Consider the following 19,457-nt stretch of genomic DNA (forward strand, 5'->3'; position numbering starts at 1 on the left):
CCCTTCAATGATGAAAGTAAGGAAACTTATTCTTATTATGAAATTCCACTATTTTATTTCGTTACGGAGTTTCTATAACTATGAAGCTAAAATTACCCATCCAACCATGTTGTATATGTTGTTGAAATCTATAACTTATAAGAATTGAAGTTGTTTTTGTCCAATGTCACCTCATTTTTAAAGATCTTCCATCAGTTCATCAGATTATTATTGTTATGATTATTGTTTGTTTGTTTGTTTTTTACTTGAGATTTTTTGTTAAAAGCTGAAACTTCATAACCATTGTCAGTTTATCCAACGTACTTGACAAATAGGGAAACTTGGCAGAAAGGTTTTAACTTTAACTTACTCCATTCGCAATAAGTCAAAAGTCACTCCTGATCTGCTGCCGAAACCCGGGATCGAACCAGGGACCTTTAGATCTTCAGTCTAACGCTCTCCCAACTGAGCTATTTCGGCTATATATGGGCTGGGGGAAAGAAATACACACTGGCGACTGGCCAGATGGTAGAACTGAAGCATTTCAGATTGTTTATTTGAAATTCAGGATCAGTCATTGACCCTAGCTGGGGCAGAATTAAACATACACTATCTACCAATTGGTAGGTTGGTTCCCCAATTCCTGGCTCTTGTAATCTGTATTTCAAAGTGTCCTGAGGTAAGATATTGAACACAGAGCTGCCTCTGATGCAGTAGCGGTTTTTGATACGGGCCACACGGGCGGTTGCCCGGGGCGGCATCGTGGTGGGGGGCGGCAGAACGGGCATCGGCAAAAAAAAAAATTCTCGTACTCATGCTGCCCCGACGTCATGCCAGCGCATAGGGAATGGCATAGGCACCGATCGGTTTTCTATCGCCCATTTGCTGGGAGTAAGAGCGCCCTCGGATTGCGAGGTGCGCCTGCTGCTTGCGGCACAGGGAGGAGAGGGTGGGGCGGCGGGGGACTTATAATGCACCGATGTTTTTCCGAAATTCTATACGCGCTGAAGTCAAAGTAAACTTTATTGTCATCTCCACTACATACAGTCCAGTATATAGAGAGACGAGGCTCCAGTTACAGCAGTGCAAGTAAACAAACAATAAATATAAGAAGAGTAAGAAAATAAATATACACTTTAGGGACCAGGGGTAAAGGGATCAATAACAATTTGAAATTTATAATTTACAGTTTGATGATTTAAAGTCTCACACACAACCCGTCGAAAGGGGAGGCCGGCTGCTTCCAAATAGAGCACATTTCATTCATAATGATGTAAATCCAAGCCCATTATGTATTCATGATTTGAATCCTGGGTTGTGTGAAATTCCAGAAATAAACCCTAGACAAAGTGAATCTGTGAACTAAGGTGTAGGTCTATTAGGTTATGTTGTGGTGATCCTCGAGTTGGGGGATTTGTGTTCATACTGGAGTGCAAAATTAAAAGCAATGGAAGATAGAAAAGAAAAGTTCAAAGCCATCAGGTCCTCAGTTTAGAAAAAAGAGAAAAGAAGAGGAGGAGAAATGAGCAAAAGATGCAGGTAAGCAGATGTGTCATTGGATAATGGCAGGTCATCCTGAAACAATCAGAATCAGAATACTTTATTAATCCCTAAGGAAATAATGTGCGTCACAGTTGCTCCAAGAAGAAATGATAAAAATGCTAACAGTAACAGACTAAATTCCAAACAATACATTATGATTTTAATATTAATTAGTCATTCAGTTGTTGATTCGTCCTGTTCTCATTGTATGATGAATTATGATGGCTGTTTGGTAGCCGTTTGCATACAATGCATACTCTCCCTCTCTTCATATGTGTGTGTGTGTGTCTCTGGTGAAATTCATTATGGTTCTGACAACAGTTCTATGTTAATGTACAATCTTTAATATGTTTTGCGTGTGTGTGCGTGTGTGCGCGGGGGGGGGGGGGGGGGGGGCGTCAGAGGGAGGTCTCGCCCAGGGCGCCAAACAGGCTAGGACCGCCACTGCTCTGATGCATCCATTGCAGTGTATGCGTGAGTGTTAGACAATGTACAAAGGTATAGTAAAGACTGCTTTGAGTGCTTAGTTAGATTAGAAAAGTGCTACAGGCTATGGGTATATATGAAATGAAGCTACACGTGGCAAATGATTGGCCTGTTCATTACTATCAATTCCTCCTGTGAATTTCCTGCTACTTTTTCAACAAAGTTTTTGAATTTACCAGTTAGAAAAAAAAACAATCATCATCTCAATACAGGGAATTATAATCATTATAGTGATATAAGCAAATTCCTGGAGGAGATCATTGAAAATATTAGAATGAGTGTGAGGGAATGTACAAAGAAGTGAAAAAACTTGGGGTACAAAAAACCCCTCACCACAACAAATAATGGGACACGGGACAGAAATAAGTATTGTGTTAGTTTCTATTGGCTTGTACTGCATATAAAACACCAGGCCATGACCACAGGGTATTTAATATGTTATCCACCAGCACAAGCATAAATACACCAACGACATTAGCCACTTACCTACCGCGAAGTTTAAATCACTCATTAGTTTGTGTTTCTACAACTCGCTTGCTGCTATTTTCTGATTCTTCCTCTTTTCTCCTGAGGGATTTGATACATTATTTATCTGACCCATGTTTAGAATTTGCTGTATTAGCTGCCAAAACCCAGGATTGAACAAGGGTGCTTTTTTCGTATATAGCACAGTAGTAACAAAATTCGAGAATGACCATAACCCTGTCCTGAGAATTGTGACTGTGGGTTCCCCAGAAAGACAAAAATCTGCTGGTCTTTGAGGGATGATGGGAGAACCTCAAAGAATGAAATGGTAAAACAGCACAGGACTGATCATATGCACATGAAGCACATGAAGAAAAAAGATCATAGAGGTGAAGGATGATTTAAGCAATACTGCCTTGATGCAGAAATGTGAGTTGATCAAGTGATGCACACAATGGTTAGCATTTTGATCTCATACAATATGAATTACAGGTTCAAGGCCGCATACCTCCGTACTTCTGCAATTACTGTGACACAAACTAAATACAGTCTAAAAGCCATCCCAAATTCTGCCGAAACCCGGGATCGAACCAGGGACCTTCAGATCTTCCGTCTAACGCTATCCCAACTGAGCTATTTCGGCCTCTTGAGTCACATAAAAAGACAAACATATAGCTCGCTAGCCTATAATATAACTAAAACGTTTAAGATTGCTTGACACTGAGAATCAGTCATTGACCCCAGCTTTATAAATTATATCTCTTTATAAATTAATCCCTGCACAATTCTTTCTACGGTGGCCACTGTGTCTCTCTTGTGAGTGTAAGCTGTTAGTCTGCTGCTTACCTCAGCTGTCAATATATGTCCACATCTATTTATTCTAGAGGCTGTAAAAGTTTGTGAAAGTAATCACAGTAATTGTAAAGTCATTCAAGATAAATTAAATGATAAATGCTGCTGTTTTCTGTCGGTTGCCAGCGTTAATGAAAACGATGTGAAAATGTAATCAAAATGTTTAGGTCACTTGAGCCGGATGTTACCTGGCATAATATCAGCTTATAACGAGCTGTTTAGCTAGCTCTCATCAGCTGTCTGACAAGAGCTAGCTAAACACAATAAGTAATTGTGTCAATATCTGGAAGAAAGGAGTATGTTTAGTCCAATGTGTATTATATAATTCAGAAGATGCGGCTTGGGGTCAGGAGAAAGATGAGGACCTTTTACCAGAAGCTGGTCATGTTGTTTCTTTCCTTCATGTTTCACTTCTTTGTGAAGGTGGCTCCTTCTCAGATGATAAAATATAGGTATGATCCTTGAAGGTTCACACATTAATTTAAAATTGCCTCCAAGGAACATAGATTAGATTAGATTAAATTAGATAAAACTTTATTAATCCTTCGGGTGGGTTCCTCCGGGAAATTCTGTTTCCAATAGCACAGCACCGATAGAAGTTACAGAATGTGAGCAGAAATATACCATATATACACATATATAAATACAGAGTATACAAAAGGGATAAATAGAATAAATAGGAATAAGAATACAAGGGAATTGCACATTTCACATATTGAAGTCTATTGCACTGTTGGATATTAACGAAAAGTATTGCACAGTGAAGAGGCACTACAGCTTAGTTGTCCCCCTCCTGTTTCCCCTCCCTCTCCCCTACAGAGAGGAGTTAAACAGTTTGATGGTGTGTGGGACAAAGGAGTTTTTAAGTCTGTTGGTTCTTGACTTTGGGAGAAGCAACCTGTCACTGAACAGACTCCTCTGGTTGTTTATGGCCGTGTGCAGAGGATGCCCAGCACTGTCCATAATGTCCAGCAGTTTCTTTAGTGTCTTTTTTTCTGCATTGTCACCAGAGTGTCCAGCTTCATGCCGACCACAGAGCCAGCCTTCCTGATCAGTTTATCCAGCCTGGATGAGTCCTTTGCTGTGCTGCTCCCCCAGCACACCACAGCATAGAAGAGTACTCCAGCAACCACCGACTGGTAAAACATCCTCAGGAGCTTCCTGCAGATGTTAAAAGACCTCAGCCTCCTAAGGAAGTACAGTCGGCTTTGGGCTTTTTTTATACAGGTGCTCTATGTTGCATGACCAGTCCACGTACATGAGTGTGTACCAATTCTCTTCTCTTTTGCCTTTTGTAATGGGATTAAGACAGAATGGTATATTGATGATGGTGCGAAAACATGGTGGCTTCCAAAAAAACATCCACAGCTCTGTATATTTACTGAATTAATTGATTGTTGATTTAATGTATTCTAAGTGTATGAGAATGCATCAGTTTGTCGGAAGATGCATTACACAATAATCAATGCAGATTCATGAGTAATCATTGTTTGTTTTTTCTATTAAAGAACCCAAAGAGTTAATGACTGTACTTTCAAGACTACTCATTTTAAACTGAAAAACAGTCAATGGAGTAGACGTATACTACCTTTTTCTGTATTAAAAGCTTATCTCAGAATCTCGGACAAACAAAGCACTATGCAACCATTCAACAGTCTGTAGTAGAAACACAAATATATGAAAAAGCAAAAAAAAGAAGAAAAGCTAGTTGAGTGTTGTAATTATTTTTGTAGTTGATTCCCCCCTTCATCTTTTAACATTTTTAAAATCGTTTACCAAATGTAATACCAGATATGATGTACATACTGTGATAGTACGCTCAGTGTGCTGTAAAACCAAAAACCAATGTGGTAAGAGAAAAACTTAACGGCGGAAAAACGGCGAGGTGTATCTTTAAAATGTTTCCCCAATGCTGCCGAAACCCGGGATCGAACCAGGGACCTTTAGATCTTCAGTCTAACGCTCTCCCAACTGAGCTATTTCGGCTCGCTGTACCGTGTACAAACATGCTGATCTACGTCATCACAGCCAGAAATGGTAGTAACACAATAAGCTTGTTGTTATTCCAGTGATAAATTGAGACGACCACCATCATTATGTTTGACTTTTGCGCTGTAGAAAAAAACGACAAACTGTATGATTCCTTTATTTTGCAAAACAGTTTTTGACGGCTTTTCTGTTTCGCAACCGGTTCCGACGTACTGCACGTTGAAAAAGTGCGCGTAGTGACGTCATCACGTCGTACTGAATGAGGCGTCATCCTTTTCGATGTAGAGCGGCACGGCGGCCTTTCTTTGCTGCTCTACAATTCTTCCTCTCTTAACCCAGTAACTACAGCATTTCAGCTCCTATCTTATTTTAACCATGACCCAAACCTCCCCGCTTTTCACCGCCTACCTGCTGCTCCTGGCTGCTCTGGGTCCGCAGGTTTCAGCGGACGGTTTGGTAAACGAGGATGTGAAGAGGACAGTGGACCTGAGCACGCATCTGGCCAAGATCACTGCCGAAATCGTGCTGTCCAACCAGGGGAACTCGGCCGTGCACAGTTTCATACTCGCAGTGGAGGAGGGCCTGGCTCCGCATCTGGCATACATCGGAGCTTCGGTGAGCTAAACATCAGTGAATGAAACTGCGCTAACACCTCCGCCTGTAGCCGGCTAGCTAGCTTTAGCTTGTTAGCTGTTCTGTTGCAAACTACACATGCAGTGCTGTGCACTGTCTTTACAGCTTGCAGTTTTTTATTTTTGTGAGGTGCCAACAGCAAACCTGCAGAAGTCAGTGCCCTCCCGTAGTAAAAGGTCACGGCTTGTTCATTGAATGCATGGAAGCAAAGCTACTGGCTATGTGTGATTCAACAGTGTGATTCTGTTGGCAGTGAGCTCTGCAAGTGGGGAGTCACATAGACACAGTTAGCTAACAGTAGCAAGTATTACGAGCTCGGTATGTGCAGTGCATTCACCCCAGTTCGGGAAATGTAGTTATTTATGCCCAGAAGAGCCATATTTATTTTAAAGTGCTATGGATGTGGGTAACAAGACAATGACTTCCGCAGGGCTCCACGCTCTGTCAGTGGCTGAATGACACGTATGCGCTGGGCAGCTTACTTCCGTGTGTGACTGCGCACAGGCCTGCCCCCTTCCACTATGAATGAAACCGTAACAATGCTCCTGTTTGACAGAATAATGACACAATAACAGATACGTTACGAACGATTCCCTCAAAGTCCTATAGTGTTGAAGCACGATCCTATATGCCTGTGTTTGTGGCACTCCTGCATCATCATAACAATGTTAGTCGAGTAACAACATTGCTACTGACCAATGAAGTTAGCATTAGCCAAGAAGTTAGCTAATGCTATTAAAAAAAAGCTGTCACTTGCAAACCAACGACACTAACCTAAATTGGCTAACAGCAAACCTAACTCTATAAAATATTTGTTACATTTCATAAAGTAATGAAGAAATTACTTGAAACGCTTACCATTTATTCAAGAAGAGACTTATCGTGCAAGTAACTGCATACATTACACAAATATTCTCCGACTGCCTGCTTTCACAGGTGAAGGGTGATGAAGAGGAGGATGGCACACTTGAACTACAGCAGACAACAATTCAGGGTCAAAGGTGAGAGATCAGACACTGTCTACTAAGCAGATTATAAAGACCTTACATGATGAAAACAGACTGCAGAACTGGTGCATTTGAAGCACCATTTTATTTTCTGGAAGATGGTAGGGTTGCTGGTTTCTGGCGAAAATCACAGTCATGATTATTTTTGATCAATATCCAAAACAGGATTTCTTAACTTGGACGTGCACGTCCAAGACGTGCATGTCCCGAGAATCTGATGTGATCCATCAAATATGTCTTACCTGTGCTCCTCTCTGTCATCTCTTCTGCAACAGTGGGGAGTTTTATAAAGTGCAGCTGCCCTCCAGCTTGGCTGCAGGTGCTCAGCTGAAGACCAAGGTGGAGATGACGTTCAGCCACGTCCTGAAGCCCTTCCCCACACACATCACCCAGGCTGAGCGTCAGCTGGTGATTTTCCAGGGGGACCACTACTTCTACTCCCCGTATCCAACCCGCACCCAGACCACACGCGTCCGCCTTGCGTCCAAGACCGCGGAGAGCTACACAAAGCTGGGCAACCCAAGCAAAACCGATGAGATTATTGAGTATGGACCCTTCCGCGACATTGCTCCGTTTAGCAAGGTACAGCTCTGACCAGGTTTGATTAGCTTATAGCGAAGCTACAAAACAGCTGCTAAACTGATCTGCTGTTTGCTTGTGTTCTCCTCTGTCCAGGACGCAATGAAGATCCATTATGAAAACAACACACCCTTCCTCACCATCAGCAGCATCACTCGTACCATTGAGGTGTCTCACTGGGGCAACATTGCAGTGGAAGAAACCATCGACCTGAGGCACACCGGAGCCATTCTGAAGGGCCCCTTTTCACGTTATGATTACCAGCGTCAGTCAGACAGCGGCATCTCATCTATCAAGTCCTTCAAGGTTTGTTTCTTCTAGACACCCAACCAGTGTCATTTGAGCTTTCACAGTTTCTCTGATAATTATATAGATTCTCCTCACCAGACTATCCTCCCTGCCTCGGCCCAAGACGTTTACTATCGGGATGAGATTGGAAACATCTCCACCTCCCACTTGCAGGTTCTGGATGACTCAGTGGAGGTAGAGGTCAGGCCTCGTTTTCCTTTGTTTGGAGGCTGGAAGACTCACTACATAATTGGCTACAATCTGCCTAGTTATGAGTACCTTTACATGCTGGGTGAGTCGATTTCTGATCACCAGTTTTGTTAATTAATCTCTGGATGCCTTAGCTTATATGTCATGCCATTGTATATCCCAGGTGATCAGTATGCATTGAAGATGAGACTTGTTGACCATGTGTATGATGACCAGGTGATTGATGAAATGACTGTGAAAATCATCCTGCCAGAGGGAGCCAGGTCAGTGCAAACACACCTAAAGTATCTCCTTTGAGGAGTGTTTACAGGGCTTGGTATTTATTTTCCCTTCTATATCTTTGTCTTGTCTTCTCAGAAACATTCATGTGGATACACCTTACAAAATCAGCCGCATGCCGAACCAGCTGCACTATACATACCTGGACACTTTTGGGCGGCCAGTGCTGGTGGCCACCAAGAACAACCTGGTGGAGCAGCACATTCAGGATTTCGTGGTAAGATGCACCGTAGAAGAAGCCAAAAATCCATTCATGGTGTCTCAGGTTTGAGGTTATTCAGATCAGAAGTGGTTTTCTCTTTGTAACTAAGGAAGCTGTTAGAACCTGTCACTCTTTATCAATATGGAGTATCATCAGGGTGAGGGTATAATGCCACAGTAAAATTAGGCTTGGAGGCTCTTAGCTGCATCATCTTTGAGCTCATAGTTCAAAAATAGGTCTCCACTAACGACCATCTGTGCTGATGCTAACATGGTAGAGACGTGTTTTATGCGTATACACGAACACTTAATATTTAGAAGCAGGTTTTTGAGTTGTTACCACAAGTTTATGAACCACGTGTCCAAGTATGTTGAAGCTGTACAGTTTGTTTTTTCTTGGCTTCAACAGATCTTGGCAGACACCTGTCTGCACTGAATACTTCACAACAGCAACATTTTACACACTGATTTAATTATTTGATAATTTGATCATCTTTCTTCTTGCCGTAGCATTAGGTCAGTGAGCTTGGTATTTAATATCATCTGCATAGAGGTTATATCGAGTCATAGCATTTCTTTTTTACAATTGTAATCTCTTTCTGTCTGTCTAAAAAAGGGGGTTAACACTTCACGCTGAAGAAACTTTCTTGGCAAATCTTTTTGTTAACTTTCCTGAGTACTTGTTAATTATTTTGAGTTTAGGGAAAAATTGTAACTTATAGGCTGACACACTGACTGGATCACAGTGGCTTTGGCTCAAGTACAGCCAGAGATCCTTACTGCTTTTCTCCACACATTTTATGTTATTTTTGCAACAAAATGGAAAAAAAGAAAGGGAAAGGAAAAAAAAAAAAAAAAAGCTTCATGCTCGATAGTGTTGGGGGAAATACTGCAGCCTGATTAGACTGGCAGAAGAGTTGTGTGAATGTGCTGAGCAGTAAAATTGAGAGCTGTATAAAAATGGCAGTAATCGGGGGGGGGGGTTCCCGCAATTAATCATCATGATGTAATTATTGATTGCACAACACATTGGCTATATAATGATGACAGCGCTGACATTTAAACTGTTTCCATGTGATTCTTTGTGCCCCCTCTCTCCTGATCACCAGGTTCACTATAACTTCAATAAGATCCTGATGCTGCAGGAGCCTCTCTTGGTTGTAGGTGCCTTCTACATACTCTTCTTCACCGTCATCATCTATGTACGTCTGGACTTCGCCATCACAAAGGTATGAAAACACCTTTCTAGTTGATGTTGACCGCATTTTACCTGATCTCCCCTCATTAAGCAGCTACCCTGCACAAAAGTAGATTTATGGTGTTCATTCTGTTCATTTCACTTTGTTTTCTTGTCTTTACTCAGGATCCAGCTGCTGAGGTTCGCATGAAGGTCGCATCCATCACAGAGCAGGTGCTCACTCTGGTCAACAAACGTCTGGGCCTGTACCGCCACATGGACGAGGTGGTCAACCGCTACAAGCAGTCCCGCGACACGGGGGGGCTCAACAGCGGCCGGAAGACTCTGGAGGCCGACCACCGCACTCTCACCAATGAAATCAGCTCGCTGCAGGCCCGCCTCAAGGCAGAGGGCTCTGACCTGGCCGACAAGGTGAGTGATTTTGGGAGATTGTGAGGAAAATTAGATTTTTATTAATGGGACGCGCAGCAGTAGTGCCTTACCTCTCTGTCCCATCAGGTCGGAGAGGTGCAGAAGCTGGACGGCCAGGTGAAGGAGCTGGTGTGCCGCTCCTGCCAGGAAGCGGAGAGGCTGGTGGCGGGGAAAGTCAAGAAGGAGGCCTACATCGAGAGCGAGAAGAATCTGACCAGCAAGAGGCAAGAGCTCGTCGGCCGCATCGACAGTCTGCTGGATGCCCTTTAAACTGCGACACGCTGACAGGCACCCTTGCCGTAACATAAACCAACTGTTTGTATGAGAATCTGATGAAGTGACTCATGCTCACACTTTTCTTGTTTTAGTATTTTACTATCCAGACATGGACTATGAACACCGGCTCTTACGGTAGTGACGGGTTTATCCAAACACTCGTGCCTTGCGATAAACTTGAAGTCACTAAGCTCTAGAGCAGCTTCATCACAACTGTTTGGCTTTTTTTGTTTGTTTTTCTTCTTGTTGGTTTTTCAGTGGAGCTAAAACTTTGTCACAGATTTGTTCTTCCGTTCCATGTTCAAATCTCTCTTTTTTTTCCACTCTGAAGTTAAGGGTTAAGGGACTGTTTTTTGAAACGAATAGCTGAACGGCCCGAGTGTTTTCAGTCTCCTGTCTTTACTCGTATGCTGTACTTTAAAACTGAATCATCTCTAACTTTTAAGTTCGAAGATGACTTGCTTTTTTTTTGCCATCTGTTTATCTTTTTTGCACTTGCATTTTGTTTTTGCTCTCCCCTGCCCGACGTGTGTATTTGAAAAAATCCAAAGCTCTGATTCTGCCATCCCAAAATGCTTGTTTTAGATGTCCCTCAGTCTTATGTTCTACATTTTTCTTGGTATAAATGTTTTTTTGACTGTGAGATTAAACAATAAAAGAGATTATCTTGTATGTGAGAAAAGACATTGAAGCTGGAAAACACGTTTGTGAAATGGGCAGTAATGTGGAAAACTGTCAAATTTGAAATAAAGTTTTGAGACACTCATTCTTGTTGGAAGTTGTGATTTTGGCATGCAGTACCCCTGGTTCATCATAAGGGGGTGTGCTTGTGTCAATAACTAACGTGTTACCATGCTGAAGAAAAAAAGTCAAACCGTATTAAACTGCATTTTGATCCCACTTGTACCTTCGAATACCGAGATAACTAAAATTTACGCTGTGCCATCCTGACATCATCAAAACAAGAAAAAGCGACTTTTCCACACTGACTAGTTCATTTAAAACTGGCACTTCAAAGGGAATTTCCTGCTCATTGTTGCATTCCTTGCTTGAAAGTAACCCCACCTATGGCCTTCTCCTACCCAGTCAGCAGAGGAGCTGACCTGCCTCAAGCACAGTATGAGCTCAGGACAAACAGAAGGGTCAGTCTGAGGTCATCACTTTCCCTCAGAGGTCACCAGGGGTCCTGGCAGGTCATTTCCTGCTCCATAATAACAGCCCAGTTCCCCTCACAATGACAGTGTGCGCATATTGTATGTGCCATACAATAATCATTCAGTAAATACGCAGCAGGGAGAGAGCAAAGACAATGTCTGTTAGCACTGATGCTTGGTTGCTGGTGAAAGACCACACAATGGTGATTTTGTTTGTATGTTTTTACTCGAGTGGAGATTTGGAGCGGCGTGAGTCCAGAGAGCCACACAGACTCATTCTCACAGCAGCGGGCTCACGTCCACCTCAGCACCAGAGACGGGTTTTTTTATGCGCAAGTGTTAAATGACATTGAGACCTTAAAGACAGAACACTGACAAATACATCGATCAGCCACTTAATTAGGTATTCCTGTTCAACTGCTCGTTATAGCAGATGCCTCATGAGCCAATCTAGCAACATGTAGTGAAGAAAACTTACTGAAGTTCAAACCGAGCATCAGAATGGGGAAGAAAGGTGATTTAAGTGACATGGATGTTAGTGCCAGGTGGGCTGAAACTGCTGATCTACTGGGAGCGGCGGTTCTCTGGGTGAAAATGCCTTGTCAGAGGGCTCAAATCTTCTCAAACTGATTCCTTGAACGTGACATGAATCTAATGGAGCACCTTTGGGACGCGGGTGAACAGGAAATTGGGCAAATCTGCTGGACGACACAAAATTTTCTGAACACCTTACTGGATCTGCTAGAGAGGTGTAACTAATGAAGTGGCCAGTGAGCTTACTTTCTCTCTAACTTCAGAGCAGCACTTCATCATACAGAGGTAACCTTGTGATGGAGACTAATATATATGCAACACATCTTTTAAAATGAATGACACCAACATAATTTATCAAGTTGCAAGTTAAACATGAACTTATTTAGTTAATCTTTCGTGGAGTTACAAAACTTTAAATGTTTATTTTAAATTGAAGCAAGTTTCTGCCTTAATGCCTGCAATCATGACAGGGACGAAGTTGTGTATCGTATATCAGCAAACACATACTGAACAAAATGTTCACTGAAATAGGCCAAATTATCAGTTTATAGCTCTTTGGGAATCATTTTGTTGTTCCAATACAAGTTTATACCCACCAAACGGTTTTCTTTGGCATTTCTATAGATTCAAATAAAGAAATGGGAACAGCCTAAAGATGCAATTTAAAATTATTCAAAAGTCAATGTCCAAATAAAAACTTAAAAAGACCTTCAGCAGACCTTCACTTTAAAAATGAAAAGAAAGTCTGGCCTACAGAAGATATTAAGAAATAAAGAGTGGCTCCAGACTTTTGCACACTACTGCAGGCTGTGTCTTTTTCCCCCAGAATAACCTACAAAAGGACCAGAAGGTATCAAAGCTAGAAATTGGAACGCTCTTACAGTTGTACGTAAACTCTACTTGTATTGTCTCTGGTATTTTACTCCGACGGAGATGCCATCGAACGTGGCTGCACCTTAATGCTCGTGTCAAACATGAGTCTGTTGATGCATTCGCTTCCCTACACGGCTGTTTGTCTTGTTGTGGCTCATTGGAGGCCTTTCAGTCTTTTCAGTTCTGGGCCAGGATATGATTACCGGTCACAGAAGAGCTGCGGTTTATCTGTTGGTGTAAACCGAGCAAAATACTGTTTGAACCGGAATTCGTGTGCAGCACTGTATCCTGATGTGGCAAACCGTGTGTGTGTGTGTGTGTGTGTTTGAGGTGGATGGTGGGGTTTGTGCAGGGTGTTGGACTGGTTGGGCCATGCGGTTGAGCTGTCACGGTCCCCCCTCAGGCATGGAGTCGATTATTATCTTCCTTTCCTGAAGTATAGTAATGATGCAGAGTGTGTTCATTCTTTATCTGCCAGAAATAATGAATATGCAAAAAAAAAGAAGGGGAAAAAAAGATTTGGAGTCAAACTAGATATCAGTTGAAGAGGTAATCCACAAGTCCCTAGGCTTGGTGACGTGGTGGTGATTGATTACATTGAGGGCTCACCTGCAGTACTCTCCCTCTTAATCTTTCTTGCTCTCAAATACACACACACACACACACACACACACACACACACACACAACTACACACACACACAAAGAGAGAGAGAGGCAGAAGTCACCAGTCAGGGAACAATATCCTGCTCAGAGGACCCTTCACAGCACACTCTCATAAATCACTGAGACAGAGCCACCACCCTCACTGTCAGCATGTTATTATGCGCACACTCTCAGGTCCACGCTCCTCATGACATACATTCATTCAGTTCATCCACTCCTCATACTCAGCCATAAAGGAATATCATCAAAAAGAAGAAATATGAGTCAAATCTAACCGCAAAACTCGCCCTCAAACACACGCCTCACCTGCACTGATTCCCTCTGGCTCCGCTTAAAACATTTTTTTTTTTACAACAGGAGCTCTGTGTCCCACTCTGCCACGGCCCTCTGCACCGGCCATTCCTCAGTGACAGGGCGCCGGGATGAGGGGATGAGAGGCTCTTGAAGGGCGAGGTGAGGAGTGGATGAAAGCCCCCGCGGCTCAGGTCCCAGGGCTCTGCCTCCTGTGCAGGTGGCAGGTGTGATGTGGCCGGGTGCAGAAGCGTCAGAGTGAGGAAGAGGAGGACAATGAAGACGTCTGTAGCCCCGGTTGCAGCTGCAGGAGGCGGGGAGGAGCGAGGCTGACAGATATGACATTCAGACAGGCAGAGGAAGGGAAGGACAGTGTAGGAGCGCAGAGATGGAGATGGGACTTCAAACAGAGGATTGGGGGTTGGGTGGGGGGGCATTCTTGTCTGGTATGGAGAAGGTGGGGATGGAGGGGCAGTGAGAACGATGGATGGCACAAAAAACAACAACAACCCCCCCTCCCCCCATGAATCCAGAGTTCACCGTTGTGGTCCTCTTGTGCAGATGTTTACACCGTGCACGCTCACTCAAAGCCCCTGCCTATGTCTCTGTGCATATTGATGTCAGCCTCCTTCCCTGTATGGATTTGTATTGATGAGACAGTAATCCTCTTCCCTTGCCGTCCTTATGTGCAACTGTCCACAGCTCCCACTAAGACCCACTGATCTCTGCCACATGGCGCTCCATCAAAGCACCGATGGTCATGCCTCTCAGGGCAAGTTTTTGGCAAAAAAAACGTGCCCGTGCAGCTCATGTCTGTCCCTCAGTGCAGGGGATAAGCTGCAGATGAAGGCCTGACGCTACTTTGTATCATCTTGGATCATACGAAGACAAGTGAAACAAAGCTGCTCTCTGTTAAAAGCCACTCTCGTCGGAGCATGTGCACGGGCACACACACGTTTCCTACTTTCTCTATCAGACCTGATTAGAGTGACAGGGGCACTTCCCATTGGCTGTGAGAGTGGCCCTCTCCTTCCCAGGGCAGCCAATTTCCCCTACTCCAGAGCTGATAGGAAACTTTGATTGTCCACTGAGCTCAGAAGAGACAAAGAGAGTTTTCCTCTCGCAATCCACATATCACTCCATCAGATCTCTTCCTACAATACAGCCCCCCGCCCCCACCCCCCTGCAAACACACACTTTATTTTTTTCCTTCTCTCCTCCTTTCCTCCATCATTTCTCCCTCCTGAATTTTGGAAGCCTAATTTACACGGGCTCCACATTGTGAGTCCATTAAACTGGTACTGACTGCTTTGATGGGCAGGAAGTTTCACTTCATGTGGTGACATCTGCATCCTGTGACACAATCCTGCCCTACGTACATGATTTACTCTCTCAGCTTACCACTATCCTCTAATAGCAGTCTGCTATTAGCACGGGTGGATGTGACCAGCAGCATTTGCATACTGGTACGTGTGCATGGTGGGTGTGAAGAGGACCCAGAATGAGCAAGGCGTCAAAACATGTGGGGAGAACCAACAGGAAACATCTCCCCCTTCTCTCTCTCTCTCCACCCTCTCTGAGAACACACTTCCTGTCAGAACTCCTCAAACTTCCTGTCCAGCCACCGGGAATCCCAGCTGGAACATTCCAGCTGTGCACTAGTCTCCCTCCCTTGCTGTACTGCTTGAATATCACCGTTTCTTTGTTACCCAGTCTTCAGAGACTCGGAAAGTATTTGCAGCCTTTCACTTTCTTTGCACAATTTAGCCTGCTTTATGTGATGCATGGGAACGCGAACACATTTGTTTTGTATATCAACGTAAGTGTCATAATGACAGAGAGAAAACATTTTATAAGTTAATTTATTTATTTTTAATGTTTTAAAGAAAAAGACAGAGACATTTGCCAAACTGAACAGAGTAAGGTACGAGAGTAATGTACCCGTTATATGTAAAGCTCACAATTCACTTTAAACCACAAACTCAAGGGAACTCTCTGTAGACTTCTGTTGGAAATTTGGAAAAGCACATTTCACAGGTATGAAATAATTTAAAAAGTCTTGGATATTCTCAAGAAGCCTGTTAAACAACAACAGTGAAATAGTAACAGAGAGACTGATCCTTCTCAGCTGCCCTCCATCAAGTCAGACATTTACCCTTAGAACAGCCACCGTAACTATATAATGTTGCCACATCCACATATTTAGTAAAATACAACATTAAAGGACATTCCCTGGTCTGATGAGATAAAAGCTGAACTATCTGGGTATAGCTCGAAGCACAGCGTCTGGCACACCCCGTGTTCATCACTTTGACTACTAAAGCCACCTACAGAGAAGGACGGTGACGCATCGCGACTAGAGGGGAACTTCTCAGCAGCAGGAAAAGGGAGACTGGACTGAACTGAGTGAAGAATGAATGCAGCCAATTACACCGAAGACCCTGAAAAGGTGATCAGAGACTGGTGCGACAGTTCAGCTTTCATAGCACAGCTTCCTATCCCGCCTGATAGAGTCCAAGGACAAATACACACAGGTGTAGCCTTGGAATGTTTTACCCAAAGGTTTTAAAAAATATGAAAGTAAGAGTAAGGCCAATGAAAGTAAGAGCGCACAAAACAGGCTGATCAATGAGGAGTATACAAATATATATAAAGATGAATAATTCTATATACTAGCAGAGCAAATGATTATGGGAACAAAGTGGGGAAACTACAGGGATAAAAATGGAGCCTATGCTTTCACTGCAGATGGTTTAGTCAGCTTGTTAGACCTCAGTATTTGAACCAGCTCCACCCACAACGTCTGGTGCAGCAGACAGGCAATTCAAAAGGTGGGAAACAAAAAACAAACATATTAATGCAATGACAGAGCAATGTTAGCCGCACGTCCTCGCCATCACTGAAGACCACAAAGCAGTGTCAAAGTGTGTATTTATTTGAATCTGGGTGCACCGTGTAGCTCCAGCAACTGCAGCAAAAGCGAACTTCAAATTAGCTGTGGTAGAGGTGTGGAAGAGTGTGAAACCATAAATGTGAATGAGTTATGAGTGCAGTGTAGAGAGGGGATAAATATTAGCAAAAAAATGTTATTTCAGGTGGGTGGATGTGGGTACATTCGCTATCACTTGGAGAGAGAGAGACGATAGCCAAGAGCAGTGTGATAAAGTGCACTAATCCAGGCCTGCAGATTCTATGACCCAATGATCTGCTGCTGAAAACATGATGGAACACTTTTAATTTAAAAACTAAATCCATATGACGTTTTGAACTGCTGATTGTAGAGCAGGACTGCAACAGAAGTGTTAAAGTGAGGGAGATTTGCTTTCTGAATCCAAGTACTGTACGTTTGTCCTACAGTACATCCCTTTCTCGCCAGGGGTCGCTATATAACAGCACATGGTCTCCTGGCCAGCTGTCTCTCCTGCAGAAACTCGCAGTCTCAGTCCTGGGGATAACCGTGGTCTCGCTGTCTCCTCACAAGGCTCCAGTTTACATGACTAGTTTTTGAAGCGCAGTAAAACGGGACAGTGCCATTAGTCTAATGGCAATAAATCAAATGACACACGCATGTTTATGAATGTGCCCTCACGCGTGGGGCCATATGGCAGCGAAAAGAGCAGGATTGGTGACTTTGTATATGACCTTTTCGGAAAGAGAGCTAATCCCGAGCCATAATAGACTCCGGGACCGATATGGAAAACTGCTGCACCGTTATCTCGGTTGTCTAGGAGACCATCAGAGCACCGGGCCGGTGGAGATGCCGTGGTATTAAAAGGGGGGGGGGGGGGGGGGGGGGGTGCGTGCTAGTGTGTGTGTGTCAACTGGAGACTGTTTTCTTTTTTTCTGTTTTTTCTATAAGTGTCATTCTTGAATGCTGCATCTCGTGCTCGATTAAGAACACACAACTATTTTCTTACCACATTTACAACGAAGCCTGTTTTTTAGTGGTGAAGTTACAAGTTCCATTTTAAAGAAAGGTCAGTCCCCAGAACAGTGGATTGGACAGATTAAAATGCACTTTAGTGACATCAATTGTAAAATTTAGACGAAGCTGAACTGAATTGTGGCGGACGAGGCGCATTCATTCAACCAAATGCCACAGCAGTTTGTTTAAGTGATAACACGGGCCTTTAAAGCGAGGCCCTGTTGTGGAGGAGCAGGCCTGCTGACCGGACAAATCAGAGAAAACTAACGGTGCATGTTAAGCGGCTTATCCCATTGTGGAAATGAAGATAATGCTATCGTGTTCCGATGTGTTTATTAGGACGGAATCATTTTCACAAGTGCAATTATAGCTGGAAATTGAGCTTTATCACCTTATCTGTAGGCTACTGTAGATAGCCTGATTCCCAACCTACTAAAAAAAAAACTACTGAAATTTAGTTTGGAAATGTGTGACAATATTGCCTCATTTAGTAAAATCCCAAAATAAGCTGTATCATAAATTCCCAAAAGATGGGATGCATTTTAAAAAAGAAGAAGAAGAAGAAAGAGGAGAGACAGATTAATCTAACACATAGAAAAGGATGAGGCTAATCAGAGAGATAGCATCACGGCGTGCGGTGATATGTAAAGTGCGTGCACCAGTGGTCCGGCCAATAAACTCCTTCTAATGTCAAATAGAGCTTATATTAGTTGCAGCGGAAAACGTGTAAATACGTCTCATTCCCTGCGCTCTGTCTCTATCAACCTGCGGGATCCCCCCCACCCCCCCACAAATGATGCATTAGATGCATTGAATGTATTTGTTGTGCAAGTTTGAAAAGGCGGCGATAATCTGGGAGTGAGAGATAAGGAACACCAATTTATTCAGCAGCACTTTGGACCCCGCTTCCAGCCTCGGTCGGTGCTGACACCCCCAGCAGTTTGCTGATAACGATTAGGCCATTTATTATCTTCACAGAGAACAAAGATTGCGCGGTGCCGATGAAATATTACCCCTGGTAATAATCAGAAGGAGAAGGACCCTGGCATCTAATGCAGTGTGCATATAATATCTCCCTGACGAAAGCCGTGCACACACACACACTCGCGCACCCACACATACACACGGAGTATGTGCAGAACGCACAGAAAACGCATTAACAAAACAAATACTATTTATTAAATATTGCTAAATATTTATTATAATATTAAGTTTTAGTGAATTTGAAACATTCAACTTATTGGAAAAGTAATAATAATGATGTATTTGAGAGACATAAAAAAACAACTACCGAATAAATTGTAACTGTTGTTAAAAGACACATATGTGAACTCACATTTATTGGGTTTGCATTATCAACTTAATAAAAATACACAACGTTGTTTAGTCCACAACAACTCGCTAAAATAACCTAAAATAAGCCAACAGTTTTCAGATTTAAAATATTAAAAACAAATAAAACAAAAAAGAATGCTTTATTTCAAAACCGCAAAACCTTATACTTTTAGACTGTTAAGAGTCCAAATAATACTGAGAAAGTATAAAAAGTGCTTATGTTAGCCTATTGGCGTCTATTATTCGTGCCTCCAAGCTTTTTGCTCTGACGAGTCCAAACATTAA

The 19,457-nt window shown here is 43.0% G+C and overlaps 1 protein-coding gene and 2 non-coding genes across 3 annotated transcripts; 1 reads left to right on the forward strand and 2 right to left on the reverse strand.

The window, feature by feature from the left end:
* Window positions 1-386: 386 nt before the first annotated feature.
* trnaf-gaa (transfer RNA phenylalanine (anticodon GAA)) lies at window positions 387-459 on the reverse strand. Its single transcript has one exon. It is a non-coding gene; the product is annotated as a tRNA-Phe (tRNA).
* A 4,778-nt stretch (window positions 460-5,237) lies between these two features.
* On the reverse strand, window positions 5,238-5,310 carry trnaf-gaa (transfer RNA phenylalanine (anticodon GAA)). Its single transcript has one exon. It is a non-coding gene; the product is annotated as a tRNA-Phe (tRNA).
* Window positions 5,311-5,560: 250 nt separating this feature from the next.
* Window positions 5,561-11,161, forward strand: rpn1 (ribophorin I). The gene is made up of 10 exons (XM_086291617.1): window positions 5,561-5,928; window positions 6,883-6,947; window positions 7,229-7,535; window positions 7,629-7,838; window positions 7,920-8,112; window positions 8,194-8,293; window positions 8,388-8,526; window positions 9,620-9,739; window positions 9,874-10,119; window positions 10,207-11,161. Exons 1-10 carry the CDS (start codon window positions 5,689-5,691, stop codon window positions 10,387-10,389), a joined length of 1,803 nt encoding a protein of 600 aa, XP_086147743.1. The 5' UTR covers window positions 5,561-5,688; the 3' UTR covers window positions 10,390-11,161.
* Window positions 11,162-19,457: the final 8,296 nt, after the last annotated feature.

The sequence above is a fragment of the Aulonocara sp. 'chitande type north' Nkhata Bay genome, linkage group LG5 (assembly GCF_057382095.1).
Source record: "Aulonocara sp. 'chitande type north' Nkhata Bay isolate Kocher_YH1m ecotype deep benthic linkage group LG5, A_spYH_male_GT1.1, whole genome shotgun sequence".
Lineage (NCBI taxonomy): Eukaryota > Metazoa > Chordata > Actinopteri > Cichliformes > Cichlidae > Aulonocara > Aulonocara sp. 'chitande type north' Nkhata Bay.

Bases quoted from the DNA above. Each gene is read 5' to 3' on its own strand.
- rpn1 (XM_086291617.1), top strand. From the start codon at position 5,689: ATGACCCAAACCTCCCCGCTTTTCACCGCCTACCTGCTGCTCCTGGCT. The intron at 6,948-7,228 runs GTGAGAGATCAG...CTTCTGCAACAG, and splicing joins ACAACAATTCAGGGTCAAAG to TGGGGAGTTTTATAAAGTGC. The intron at 8,113-8,193 runs GTGAGTCGATTT...TGTATATCCCAG, and splicing joins TGAGTACCTTTACATGCTGG to GTGATCAGTATGCATTGAAG.